Here is a 15,067-nt window from a genome sequence, read left to right as displayed (position 1 = left end):
CAAGTGAGGTTAGGTTATAAGATAATTTGATAATTAACATTTTGTTTTGTTAAAAATTACATTAATTACTGTCATGTGTATTTATATTTACGTAGCTCAGGCGTAATTTTACGCGCGCTCAGTATTTACGATATTATGAGTGACCTCCATCACCTCTACTGATAAGTAGAGAATTTTTTCTCGGTTATTTTAACCTTGCGCGATCGTTCGTTAAGTAATAAGCTTCCCCAATATCCCATTTTTTTATCGGCCGAATTTGGAAAAAACTTAAGGTAAAATGGGTGATAAGGAGCCTAAACGAATTCCTAACTATGTAAAATTTGCGTTCGGCGGTGCCTCTGGGTAAGTCACAGTACCAACAACATAACCTCAATTCACAGGTGTTTCTAATTAATGTTGCAGTATGATGGCCACAGTGTTTGTTCAGCCCTTGGATTTAATTAAAAACCGATTACAATTGAGCGGCCAAGCTAGCCAATCGGCTGAGCCCAAAACCAGTATGCAGGTCGTAAGGTCCATTATTAAAAATGAAGGGATAAGGACTATTTACACTGGCCTCTCGGCTGGTCTTCTGAGGCAGGCCACATACACCACCACTCGATTGGGAATCTATACTTGGTTATTTGAAAGTTTTTCAAAGGAGGGAGTACCACCGAATTTTCTAACTAAAGCTGCTTTGGGTATGCTGTCAGGAATGTGCGGAGCGTTTATTGGTAAGAGTCAGAGTTTTATTAGATTTTGAGGGTAGTACGTGAATTGGTATGGGTTTAGTTAGAAATTTAGTGGGAAATTTGATTACTAGGGTAGTCAACCACTTTGGCGGACTTGACTTTTGTTTGTGCTGTTTTATATACTGTTAATTAATAAAATAATCTATGGTAGATTCCTTCATGAACTTGTATATTTATATTTCTACGTAAAATACATAACCCGACGATAGAGGTCGCTGGAATAGAAAGGATAATTTTAAGTTGAAACTGGCCTAATTTTGCTAGTAGTCGACCGAGGAAATCCAGTAGTCGGACGGCCATCTTCCTAGTAGTCGACCAGGAAGATCGAGTACTAGAAGCTGATCTTCCAATAGTCCACCTAATATAATTGTTCAAAAATAATATGCTAGTATTAATCTTTTTACTATTTTATTGTGAGGACAGTTAAAATCTTTTCCTATAATGTCTTCATATAAATTTTCGCTAAAAATTGAGCATTTCAAGTGGTACCATCGAGTACACTTATCACATCCGATATTCTTTAGATCGTTTTCTTCGGTGTCGCTTATGAGGTCATCGACACACACGTCGCATTTAATAGACATTTTCTGAAATGAACTCTGTGGTGGTCTCTGGTCCTGGTTAACTGTTTGTTTTGTTGGTCCATTACTTTTTTATTCACTCATCTCTTTTTTATAGAATTCATCTTTTTCTCTTCATCTGCTAATCTTTTCGCCTCTCTTTTTTTTTCTGATTCTGCTTTCTGTTTCTGAATAGCTATAATTTTAATTACTTTGGCATTTTCCTTTTCTGCTTCTAGCTGTCTCCACAACTCGGATGAAATAGCACTTGGTTGCTTTGGTGCTGCCTTACTTTTTTTGCTTTTTTGGATTGGCTTCGGATAATAAAGTATTTTGTTGATGCTACTGTCCAATGGAGGAATGATTGTGATATTTGAAATTATATTTAATTTACCGAGGGACGTATCACCATTCGATTTATGTACGTTTTTTGTGCCTACATCAGATACAGAGTCTTCAATTTCTTCTATGGGAATAAGGGAGCCATCAGTTGAAGCAGTTTCATTAGGAATTGTTGGTGACTTAATATTCTTTGCAGTATTTTCTTGGACATTCCTCATATTTTGAACTTCCTCAGGCAACAAAATCGATAAAATATTAGATGAGTTATTCAGTAAAATTTCATCACTTTTTGTTTGGGGTGGTAGATTCGATGAATTATTTGACAGGACAGTTTTAGGACTACTATTTATAATATAACAGTCATTATTCTCAAAAGCATTTGTCTCCTGTTGAATTTCTTGAGAGAGGAGAAGATCTGAAGCATAGTCTAGTGCAATTTGTGAAACCTGCGTATCTTGAAATAATGCGGCATTACGGCATCATCGCTTAAAGTATCTTTAATTTCTGATAAATTAAAACTTTGTGGTTGCTCTAACTCTTGAAGAACGAGGTTACCCGCTGTATCAATGTCATATAATTGGCCACCATTTAATAAAGCAAAAGGTGGTAGGCCATCCAAAGGTTCATGCTCAGGTTGAACTGTCGGTATCACATTTGAAATTTTATTGTTGTAAAGGGTTTGCGCTTTAGATAATTCTTCAAAAATAATCTCTACTCTAACACCACGCTCCTCTAAATTATTCTGAATACTTTTGATTGTATCCTCAGTGATCTTATATACGTCAGTCGCAGGTCGGGGCATTTCTTCTGGTTCTACAGTTCCTTCCAAATCTTCAAGTATATTTTGGACACATTTAGAATAGTCAACCATATTTGGATCGAAAGGAAAAAGGCCGCATTTACGGAAACGGTTCTTAATTGTTTGCGGCAAGTTGTCCTTTTCTAAAACCTTTTTTAAAAGTGGACAAAACTTTGATTTTGTTAAGGTCTGGTTTGTGTTTTCTTCCAGCATTTGCCATTCCCGAACTGTTTTATTCCACTCAGATTTCATTGGTTTGAAAACACATGACATCGCACGGCTGCATAATATGGGTGTAGCATTCGGTGGCAGCGCATAAAGAATTATTCCATTTGCTGAACAGAACTGACTTAAGCTTAAAGTTAAATGGCTTTTATGGCCGTCAATGAAAAACAAAACAGGTTTCTTAACCTCATGGGATATTAACCATCAGGGATTCAAGGAATTCGCCACATACTCGTAAAACACTTCTGAGCGCATCCATCCGGTTTCGCTCAATCCTAGACACCAAGATGGATCCATACTGTCTCGAACATCCTTTGGTGGCCGTACATAGGGAAAGACCACACAAGGATATGTAATGTCGCCACTCGCAGACACCACAAGCAACACCGTCAATGCTTCCTTTTCTTCCCCTTGACTACTTGATAAACGTTTTTATATCCTCTCGATCAGTGTACTTTTCTCTTATTGAGTCCCACCTTCGTTATGGCTTGCCTTTTTGGGGTTTAAGCAACAAGGGATTATTAAACATAATTTTTGTGATTCAAAAAAAGGCAGTTAGATACCTATGTTCCGCTGGGTTAAGAGATTCTTGTAAACCTCTCTTTATATCTCAAAAAATCCTAACTCTTTTTTCTCTTTTTATCTTAGAAACAGCTACTCTTATTCATAAATGTCCTAAACCTCCCTCTAACACTGGTCATATGACTCGCCAGGTTAACGATTTTTCCTTACCAATCCCTACATCCTCCCTCACGAAGAACTCACTTATATACCTCAGCAAAAAAATTTACAACCATGTTCCTCTATGTATCAGACAAATTTTAGAAGTTAAGAGATTCAAAAAGGAATTAAAATCACTTTTATTATCCAGGGCATATTATAGCCTTGACGATTTTTTTAATGATACCTTTTAACCTGTGCTCTGACATCATTTTAGTGTTTTAGTTTTGTTTCCTGTTAAATAATTTAATTTACTTCTTCTAAATTCTGTTTTATTGACAGCTTTACTTATTTTTTAATGAAATTTATCAAAAAGATGCTTTTTTTTCTCAATCTGTTTTGTTATGATTAATTTTGGTAATGTGTGTAAATTTTATGGTAAAGTGTTTTAGAAGTTATGTTTGTTTGAAATTTAAAGTGAATTTGGAATTTTTTAGTTTTTAGGATGCTTGTACACAAGATTTTGTTGTCTTACGTAATATAGCACATTTTCTTTCTTTCTTTCTTTCTCGGAGCTACAATTTTCCCAGACTTAGGGCACAACGTGAAGCTCGTTTCGTATCCATTCAAAATCCTGGTGGAGTCTAACAGGATATCCTCGGCATCTTCACTCTTTTAACTCGCGAAACCATTTCCTAATACTCTCTTCAGTAAGCACTGCACGTCCTTGTGATAAGTTTTCAGCATTTCTTTTCGTCAGCTCCGGATTACGCCTCAAGAAAGCTTTATACCACTTTTTTGCGGGACGCCCGTTTACGAAGGGAATTTTTTTTGAGTCATTTTTTTTGACATTATAATCTTCTGAACTGTGTTTAGTATGTCATCCATCTTTCGTGGAAACCCACACTTCGATAAATTTATACACCATTTAACTATAGCCTTTGCCTCAGCTACGCTTAGAACAGGCGGGGAGCTCATTTTTCTAGGTTTTTCGGCGACTCTTCCCCTTAATCTGTCTAGCATAGTAGTTTTTGGCACACCATATATCTGACTCGCTTTTCGCACACTCAGTTTATTTTCTCTTATTTGAAAAATAGCCTCGTAAGGATTCCTCCCGGTATTGATGTATGGGACGTTTACCGCCTTTTTTAATGTTTTTTTTCTGCTCTGAAGCTCTCTGCTTTAAAAAACCAAGATTAAAAAAAAACTTCATTAATAAGGTAATAAACTTAAAACAATCAGACAATAGGGCATGTGCACGTGATGTCAGCTTGTAGGTAAAACAAAAAATTTGAAAAAATAAAAAGCTTAAAAAGTGCAAAAGGTCAACATTTTTCAAAAGGTTGTCTTGCTGTTAACGTTTTTTGTTGTTTCACATGTATATGGTTCTATGATTTTAATGTGTACCTATTGTGTATAATTTTTTATTTTTGAAAATTGTTTTACCTATAAGCATTTGTCATTACTGTCAAAATTAGCGTCATCAGTGTCAATTTTCATTTTCATGCACACGCCCTATAGAGGTAAAAAGACAGTAATAAACACGGTCGACTTCTAGAAAACAAAAATCCTACAGTCGACCCACCTTAATATAAAATGTTTAAAAGCGGTCGACAACTGGTAAAATGACAAAGAATTACTGATAAGTTATTAAAAAATTATAGCTGTTAATTTTCTATTCATTTCCATATGAAATCTGTCTTAAAGCTTCTAAAAACACTTTATACCAGTAGTCTATACACTACCGGTTTTTTGCAGATTTTTGTATATCCAGAGGTCGACCTCCTAAAATTAATCGTATTTAGACTAGTTTTTTTCATTTTTTTCGTTAACAATGTGGAAAAAAGCTAATATTTAATAATCACAAGTGGATGTACAAACTCTATTTCAACAGAGTCGTTCCTGGTGAAGTAATAAAATAGTGCAAATACTTACCAAATTTGTATATGAAATGCCCAAAAAGGTGTTACCACTGACTACGCCACATTGATACTAAATTTTGGTTATGTTTCTCCAGAGTAATGCTTCTTTCCGATTGGTCAAATTTGGCGCGAAACTATCTGATTGCCGGAGAAACGGCGCGCGTTTTAAAAAAATATAATATTAACCTATTTATTATCAAATATGTCATGAAGTGGCCGACTACTGGAGCCGGTCGACTTTGGGGGACTCTACCCTATCAGTAATGAATCCATAAAAAAAGAATATAAAAACAGTAGTAAAAGTAGGGTGAACTGCCCAGTTCTCAGCCACCTAACTGAATTTTTGACTTTGGCTGAGAAATTAAATTAGAAAAAGGACCAAATTTGTCATTTTTATTTTTTTATGTGAAACTTTATAGTGTTCTTAATTGTTTCGTTTTGTCTAAAAAGTATAAAACATTTCCAGTTTTTTTAAATTAATTAAAATTTTAAAAATGTGTATTCTGCCAGATCTCGGTCAGGTGGAATTGTTCTCGCCCATCAAAATGCTGGTTTTTGGCTGAGGCGGCCAAATAGTGACTTTCGGCCAATCTAAATAAATCCAAAAGCAATTTATAAAAACTGTTTTAATTTTATTATAAGTCAAACAATCAAAAATAGGCCCTAACATATGAAAATGTTTTTGTACTTGTATTGAAAAATAAAAAAATCACAACTAAAGAAACAAATAACAGGGTATTTAGTACCAACTTAGTACCTAGTTTTGTACACTTAACTTAAAAACTAACTTAAAAACTCTAGTTAACAAAAATATAAAAAAATGCTTAAAACTAATAGTAAATAGTAAAACTTATACCTTACCTACTCTAATGTAGGTTTCTAATATTACACAAACAAATAACAGACAGATAATTTGAACAAAAACTTAAGTTCCTTTTAAATCTATAGACAAAGAAAAAAAGAAACATTTAACTAATATTGATAAATTATAAGTACTATAACAACTGGGTAAGTATAACAGCTTAGGAACATAGGTATGTAGGTATTTTACTGGCAAGAGATTTACCTTATCTAAACTTTGCTGAAATACTTTACAAAAATTCGCTTTTGTGATTGAACTGGTTTTATCATTATGTGTACTTTGCCATTCCCTGACAGTTTTTTTCCATTGGTGTTTCAATAGTACATACTGGAGTATGTACAGCGCAGATTCTTAAAGTTACTTTCTGTTAAGTTGGATGGAGTATATCCAGTAAGAGGTGCGGAACAGTAGTACCTGCTGAATAGATTCAACTATTTGTCACTAAAGCAAAATACTATTCTCTCTAGTCAGATATTTTTATATAAACTTTGCAATAATAAAATTGATTGTTCTGAGCTCTTAGAGAGGCTACCTCTATTTGTTCCTCCTGCCAATACAAGGAGGCACCATATATTTTATCCCTCTTTTAACTTAACAAATCTGTCCAGCAAAGCTCCACTGTGCCGTGCTTGTACATGGTATAATCAGATGAATGCTATAGATGTCGACATCTTTAGCAGCACTGAATATGTTTTTAAAAAAAGGATGTGTTCCTCTCTTAATTTGAATGATACCTGATTATTTTTCTGTGATTGTATCATTTGGTTAGTGTGTCTTATGTTCTTACAGCATAATGCTATTGTTCTAAATTTTAAATTTTGTCATCACTCTATATTGGATCTGATATATTTTTTTATATTATTTTTTTGTACTACTTATTTAAGGTGCTTATAACTTGTACTGTTTTAATTTTAATTATTTCGATTGTCTTGTAATTGGGAATTTTCCTGTTGGACAATAAACTATTTGAATTTGAATTTGAATAGCCTAAACACACTTACATCTGCAGGTTGGAGTACATGGGTGGTGTTGGGTGGTAGTGAGTAAGTACCACCCAACACCAAGTACATCTGTTTTTTTTTTAAATATTTAAGATCTTAATTTTCTTTACATTAATAAACTAAAAAAACAATATCCCTATTTATTGCAAAAATCATTAATTTGCATGCATTTTAATGGCAAAATATCGGAATGGCCGAGAAATAGGCGGATTCACCAGTTCTTGGCCTCATTTTAAAATATTTATATTTCACTTGCTTTTCGTAAAAACCCGGCCGAGATCTGGCTAGATCTACTAACCAACTCAAATATCATTAAAACCAGAAGCACACCCTAGTCCCTAACTACCAGTAAGTCAAAAAAAAAATTTATATCAGACCAGAATAGGTTTTTTTTGACCAGTTGTCCGGCCACATATTTTTCTTTTTAAATATTAAGTTTTCTTGTATATTTTAGTGTAAGTATTAAAGATTAACCCCTCAGTAACTAAAAGGTCACAAAACTTACCTCAAAACTCCATTTTTTCAGAAATTATATTCTATTTCCTTTCGAACTGCACACTACACTAAACGTAAGAAAACGTCAAACGCAGCGCACTCCTCGAGGTACATGTCTTGACCGATTTTGTATTACACATACTTTGGCCCTATAAGGATGTTGGTGCATGCATTTATGGTGGAAGGAGTACTTTGGTCAGGGGCGATAAGTTCATATAAGTAAATTGTAGAATGCTCTATTTATTAACTGTTTTGTGGAAAAGTGGCCGAGAACCAGGGGTGGCCGGCAAACTGGGCAGTTCACCCTATATAATATAATCTAAAACAATATTATTACCAGAAAGCACCCTTGCAAATTTTATTGGCCATTTAAACAGTGCACAACTTTATGTAGTAAATAGTTCATTTTGATTTATTTACAGGGGTTGCCGCTTTACCCATTTCTGGTACAAAAATCTTTACAATAGAATAAAATGAATCAAAGACAGGTGCAAGAAAACACTAAAAAATAGAAATGTTCAGAGAGCTCAAAATCAACACATTTCTTAACAGCCTCGAAAATCTTTGAAAGTTAACAGCAAAAAAGTCAAGACTTTTGGCATAGGAGTTATAGAGTATAGCATATAGGAATTATATAGTATAGAGTAAATAAATTAATTATGTAGCTTATACAATAATTTAAGATCTCTCCTTTTAATGTTGAACTGAAAATACATTATGCAAATGTCAGAAATCATAGGTTTATGCATCAACTGGAGGAATATTGGACTCATGACTAAATATCTAAGAGCCAGATTTGTATATAGGAATTGTTTTTGGTAATTTTCCATCTATCTGGATAAATTGAAGTTTGGAGAATAATATTAAAAAGATACCCAAGCGGCTTCAACAAATGATCACGGCAATTCTTCGATACATAAGCTGGAATGCCATCTGGACTTGTTCCCTTTAATTTTGTTGATGGCCTTTATAATCTCATCTCCAGAGACGTTTGTTGTTTGATGTTGCTTTGAATGGTAGATATGTAATAAATTTTATATGCATGTAATTTTTACGCAAGAATGTCTTAATACAGAATAGTGCTAATTATACATAAATTGTGTTCAGTATCTGAAACTAATGTATTTAGTTTGTTGTGTATGTATTTTGGAAATATTGGAAAGCTTCCAACTTACTAAAGTAAAGTTTAATCATGCTTATGAAAAAAAAATTTCTCACAATCGTCACAAGTAGATAAATACATATTAAAAAATTATTTCACTTACAAATTATTAAAGTTTTACATTGCAAATTAAAACCCTTATTTAAAATATTAAAAAAATAACACCCAAGATACAATTTCACAAATACTAAATAAAATAATCACAATTTACAAACATTAAAATTTTGGAGACCCCAATATCAACTTCCTAAAACCTATTTTTGTTTCATTTTCACCAATTTTCACAGTTGAGCTTGTAGATACTCATCAAAGCTATAGAAGGCTCTCATCAGCAAGTAATTTTTTTACTGAGGCAGCAGCAAAAAGTTTTTCATTTAGAGCTTTAATATTATTAGGAAGTTTATTAAAAAAGCTTGGGGCATAATAAGTAGTTGAGATACGAGATTTATTGAGTCTTAGAAAGTGCATTTCCAGGAAATCTCCTTGTCGAGTGCTGTGAGTATGTATTTCTGATCTCTGGGTATATTTATGTAAATTATTTTTTGTATATATTAGACATTCAAAGATATACCGTGATGGAAGAATTTTAAGTTTTTTGAAAGAGTCTCTCACATCGTCCCTGAAACCCAGACCCTCGGCAACCCTCAGAGCTCTTCTCTGCAGTTTAAAGATTCTCCTAGCTTGAGGTGCATGACCCCAAGCCAAGAGACCATAATTGCAGGTGGACTGTATTAGTGCATGGTAAACCATTAACAAAACATCCTTATTTACTGTGCCTTTTAAGCTTTTTAAAAGAAATATTTGTTTTGACAATTTATTTGCAATGAACTCCACATGCTTATCAAATATCATAGTAGGATCTAAGTGAACACCCAAGAATCTCACCCCATCCGAACTCTCAACATTGGTACCCTCTGTATTTCTCAAAGAGAATAGGACTTCCTCCGTTTTGTTGACATTTAAGCTAAGTCTATTTGCACTGAACCACTTGCCCAAATCTGACTTCACCTCCACCAGCATCAGCTCCAGTTCTTGCAAACTAGTACTCCTGCAAAGAGCAGTAGTGTCGTCAGCAAACAGCAGCAGCCTAGACTCAATTGACCTGTCTATATCATTGACATAAATAATAAAGAGGAGTGGCCCCAAAATAGAACCCTGTGGCACACCATGAGTTATTTTGCATTCTTCTGATAAAGCTCCACCCGAACAGGTTTTCTGTACACTTCCAACAAGATAAGTTTCAAGAAGTGATAAACTGGGCGGGATCAGACCATAAAGTTTAAGCTTGCTCAGAAGGATCCTATGGGATATGCAGTCGAAGGCCTTTGAAAGGTCACAGAAAATTGCCCCATTATGGGACCCTATTTCAAAGCCCTCAACCACATACTCCAGAAGATCCAGTATAGCCTTAACAGTCGATTGTTTTTTCCTAAACCCATACTGAAAGTTTTTGAGGATTTCATTTTGTTCAAAATAGATATGAAGTTGATTTTTTAAAAGTAGCTCAAAAACCTTCGATATTATTGGAATCAAAGATACTGGACGGTAATTATTTAAATCATCTCTACTCCCTTTTTTAAAAATTGGTATGATCTTTTGAATTTTAAAGCCACTTGGGTAGATGCCTTCCCTTATACATAAATTTAAAAGCTTTGTTAAAGGATATATTAAATGCACCTTTTATTGTTTTAGAAGAGGGACATTCATTCCATATATCTCTCTAGAATGTTTATTTTTTAAATTACTTATAGCATCTCTAACTTGTATATACGTCACTTCACTAAAAGAAAAACCCCCCACAGGGACACCCGACAGGCAGGCCTGATCCATAAATGATTCAGCAGTGGCCGTGGCCAGTGGAATCTTCTTAAGAGTTTCCTCAGCTATACCTGAAAAAAATGTATTGAACTCGGATGCAGTAAGACCCACGGGCTGCTCACTATTCACCTTCTTTCTCTGGCCATTTACAATCTGCCAAGCAGCTTTCGTTCTATTATCAGCCTGTAGTATATATTGAGAGTTTTCCACCCTTTTTGCAGATATAATTTCAAAGTCAAAGTCAAAGTCAAAAATAGCTTTATTGTTACATAACATCATCTGTTGTTAACAAAGCATTATATAAAATCTTAAAGATAGTTGACAACATAATCTTTTACAAAAATATAAAAATTTTAACAATTCTTACATACATAGAATATAGAACACACCCAAAGAAAGGGTAGTAAGAATTCACATTACGCTGCGCAAAATTCTTCACTGTCAAAAGATTGTATTTAAAAACTCGTCTACAGAATAAAATGCTTTAGCAAGCAAGAGTTTCTTTATATTTTTCCTAAAACGTTTTTCACAATTTATTAGCCTTATATAAAGGGGTAGGTGGTTAAAAAGCCTTCTGCCCCCATATACAAAAGAGGACTTAATCTGCTCACTTTTTGGGATAGGTAGAGGTAAAGAGAAGGTTGTTCGGAGATTGTAACCCGAGGAGGGGGGGCCAAGTTGATGGCGATATTTTTTGTGGATAAGACAAACAGTCTCTAAAATAAAAAGGCATGGCAATGTCAGGACAGAGTGTTTTAAAAACAATGGCCTACAGGGGCTACGAAAGGGAGCTGCACACATATAGCGTATGGCTCTTTTTTGCAAAATAAATAGAGAACTGAACAAATACTGAGAGCACACACCCCAAAACACAATACCGTATCTCAGATAAGACTCTATAAGAGCATGGTAGGCAATTTTGGCCACATCACGTCCCAGAGAATGTGTTATTACTCTAATAGCATAACAGTTGGATGATAACTTCCCTAATAAAGAGGAGATATGATTTTCAAATTTTTCTTCCCTATACCTTTTTTTTAACGATTTTGACCTGTTTTGCAAGTTCTAGACATTTATTATTGTTATACAAGGAGTTTAAGAAATGCAAGGTTTCGCGCATTTGCTTTAAATGATCATTAAACCAAGAAACCTGACAATTTCCCACCACACTCTTCTTTTTTACTGAGAATAATGCATCCATTGCATTCACTAACAAACCAATAAATAATGATGCCATTTCATTTACAGTATCAGAGGAGCACAGAAAACCCCAGTCAACGCTTTCCAAAATTTTGAACATGTTTTGGATACCCCTCTGTGTTATTGGTCTATGAAAAATTTGCTTTGTGTGAGTTGTACTTTGCATGTTTAGATAATGAACTTTAATTTGAACGGCTTTATGATCTGATAGAACAGCCGCGAGAACATTTACTGAAAACGTAAGAGTATCTCTAAAGTTAACAAAAATATTATCAATGCAATTCAAATGCCTCGTATTTTCAAAAAATTACATGTGAAAACCCATAAGATTTAAAAATATCGAGAAAATATGTAGTTGTTCCTGATGAAGTATTAAAATTGATATTAAAATCTCCAGTAATACAGATAAAAGTATTGTTCACAGTTAAAATTTCAAGAAGGCTAATTACTACATTAAAATCACCTGCTGGTGGGCGGTACAGGGCCACTATAACCATACTTCTGCTTTTTATTTCAATGGCAGCAATCTCGCAGCTCCTCTCCACGGATAGTTCAACCAAGTCTTTTCTTTCCATTGCGTCTATAGATGTTTTGGTTAGGATCAATGCACCTCCATGCTTATAGGTTTTCCTTGTATAACTTGACACATGCTTATACCCCTCGATGTAGAAAGACTCAAGCTCATTTTCAGAAAGGAAGTGCTCTGTAAGGCAGACACAGTCCACCTTTTCTTGAGTTTCCAAAAGGAACACTTCCAGTTCTTCAATTTTGTTTCTAATTGACCATACATTTTGATGTATTATTGTTAAAAATGTTCCTGCTTCTGTCGGGAGTTGTGTACGAGTCCTCCAGGGTTCGGTGGACTCCTCTGTAGGTGTAAAAAATGATTTATAATGATACCTTCTCCCCAAAGGTCTGGTGACATAATCATAGCTTTATCTTCCAGTTTGAAGGAGCTCTTTCGATGTGCAGATTTGGTCTTCATCTTCTCACATTGGTGTTTTTTGGGAAGTTTGTGACCTCTTTAGCAGTTACTAAGGGGCCAAGCCCAGATACAAACAGGAAAGCACTTCCATCGGCAACTTTTAAAGCAAAATTCTTACTTGTCCCTCTGATAGGATTTGGCCGCGGCATTTTGAGATGCTCCACCTTTTTTGCAGAGCTTCTCTTTCTTCGTTGAATGACTTTAATACAGCCATCTTCTTCCTCGTTATTCTGAGAGGTACTATTTTCCCCCCTGCAGCTGTTGAAACTCCAAATTAGCAGCATCTTTTTTGTCAGCCCCAACGGAGAGTTTGCCATTTTTAGTTTTACTTTCCCTCGTTTTTTTGCATTGAAAGTTGCGAGTAATTGAATTGAATTTTGCAAGTAAAAACACATACCCCATGACTTACCCACTTTCAAATGCCTTGGAAAAGTTGGTGTAAATAGGATGAATTTGACCACCCTCATCCAAAATGCAGAACAAATAGTCAACAAAGGTATTTAATTAAATTCAGTTCTGTAGATTTTTGGAAAGGAACTCAAAGTGCTCATCAATTACTGCTATATCAAGTATAGATCTTAAATATGAGGCGACAATCTTTTCAAATTAGTTTGGGGTAGAGCTGAGTTTACAGACTGACTTATAGTCACTGATATCAGCCTTATTGCCAGATTGGTTAGATAGCTTAATTTCCAATAATTTTAAAAAAGTTATTTCTATTATAGCCCTAGTATTAATAACAATTCTAGCCTTCAGAATGAAATTTAATTATATAATTGTAAAAGAAAATAGAATAGTACATCCCTCCAGAAATATAGCTCCTAAGTTTCTAAATTCATTTCAGGTACTCCGGCAGAAGTTGCCCTAATAAGAATGACTGCAGACGGCAGATTACCACTCGCAGAACGAAGAAACTACAAAAACGTATTTAATGCTCTCTTAAGAATATATAGGGAAGAAGGTACACCAAAAAAAAATCTTATTAAATCCCCACTAAAGACTGAAATTGTTTTATAAAGGTCTTTTAACGTTGTGGCGAGGTGCGGTGCCCACCATGGGCAGAGCGATGGTAGTAAATGGAGCCCAGTTGGCCAGTTATTCGCAGGCCAAACAGTCCCTGGTTAATACCGGTTACTTCCAGGAGGGTATTTTGTTACATTTTATGGCATCTATGATTTCTGGTTTGGTCACCACTGCCGCCAGTATGCCCGTCGATATTGCCAAAACCCGGTGAGAACACAATTTTTGTCACGAATATAATCGCGATTATTGATGATGAATATTTTAGGATCCAAAATATGAAAAATATCGATGGCAAACCGGAATTCAAGGGACCGCTGGACGTCTTGGGCAAAATAGTGAAGAACGAGGGCGTATTTGCTTTATGGAAGGGCTTCTTCCCTTACTACTTCCGTTTGGGGCCACACACCGTGATAACTTTTATATTTTTGGAGCAAATGAATGGGGCTTATAATAAGTATATTTTGAAGCAAGAGGGGGTGGGAGCGCTTTAACGAAAGCTCTTGTCTAGGGAATCTTGTTTAATGATCTGTGTGACGATTTTTGACTCGTTTGTGCAGGTTAAAAAGAGCCGCAGAAAAAATTATTTTCAGTTGTAGGTAGAGGAATTTTTATTTACACACCAATACATTGCATTGCTTTAAATCTATTCCATATGTCTGATATATACGTAATTTTTTTTGTTTTACACGGAATAATAATAAAAATGTAATTTGTTCTTTATTGATATAATATATATATTATTTTTCTTATACTTTTTTTTTTGCTGTGATCAAGTCTAAAACTACAAGATTAATATATTTTGTTGATACTTTTTTGGAGTTTTTTTTCCCTAGGACGATTTTTGACACAACATGCCGCAAATGTTTTGTTAAGACATTTTTGAGGATATTATAAAATAATTGGAATATTCTTAAAAGGGTTCTGTTCAGAGAAAGAGCATTTCTTGGCTAATAACTTTATACAGTAATGTTTCTTGTACCTCAAAAACAAGAGGCAATTTTATCATTTAACACCAGATTAAAGATCTTCCAGATTCTGTGCTTTTTTGTTTCATATTTTAGGCATTTTGTCATATGTTCTGTACTCCACAGCAATGGTATTTTTTTATAGATACATACTGTTTAGGATAGCAGCATTTTTTACTAACAGGTGATATATAAGGGGTTTTAGCCTTAGGAATTTTACTATCTTTATAAATTAGTATAATAGAACTTGTCGGTAAGTATATAAACTTTATTTTCACTTTCATTGCAATATATATTGAGGAAGTCTTTATATTAAC

At 34.5% G+C, this 15,067-nt stretch overlaps 1 protein-coding gene across 1 annotated transcript; it reads left to right on the top strand.

Moving 5' to 3' along the window:
- The first annotated feature begins 8 nt into the window (after positions 1–8).
- On the top strand, positions 9–14,534 carry LOC126742653 (mitochondrial 2-oxoglutarate/malate carrier protein). The gene is made up of 5 exons (XM_050449420.1): positions 9–342; positions 403–713; positions 13,607–13,723; positions 13,782–13,992; positions 14,051–14,534. Exons 1-5 carry the CDS (start codon positions 278–280, stop codon positions 14,274–14,276), a joined length of 930 nt encoding a protein of 309 aa, XP_050305377.1. The 5' UTR covers positions 9–277; the 3' UTR covers positions 14,277–14,534.
- Positions 14,535–15,067: the final 533 nt, after the last annotated feature.

The sequence above is a fragment of the Anthonomus grandis genome, chromosome 1 (assembly GCF_022605725.1).
Source record: "Anthonomus grandis grandis chromosome 1, icAntGran1.3, whole genome shotgun sequence".
Lineage (NCBI taxonomy): Eukaryota > Metazoa > Arthropoda > Insecta > Coleoptera > Curculionidae > Anthonomus > Anthonomus grandis.
This window is presented reverse-complemented; position numbering and strand designations above follow the sequence as displayed.

Coding starts and splice junctions, on each gene's coding strand:
- LOC126742653 (XM_050449420.1), top strand. CDS start 278: ATGGGTGATAAGGAGCCTAAACGAATTCCTAACTATGTAAAATTTGCG. Junction 13,724..13,781: donor AAGAATATATAGGGAAGAAG/GTACACCAAAAA, acceptor TGTTTTATAAAG/GTCTTTTAACGTTGTGGCGA. Junction 13,993..14,050: donor GTCGATATTGCCAAAACCCG/GTGAGAACACAA, acceptor TGAATATTTTAG/GATCCAAAATATGAAAAATA.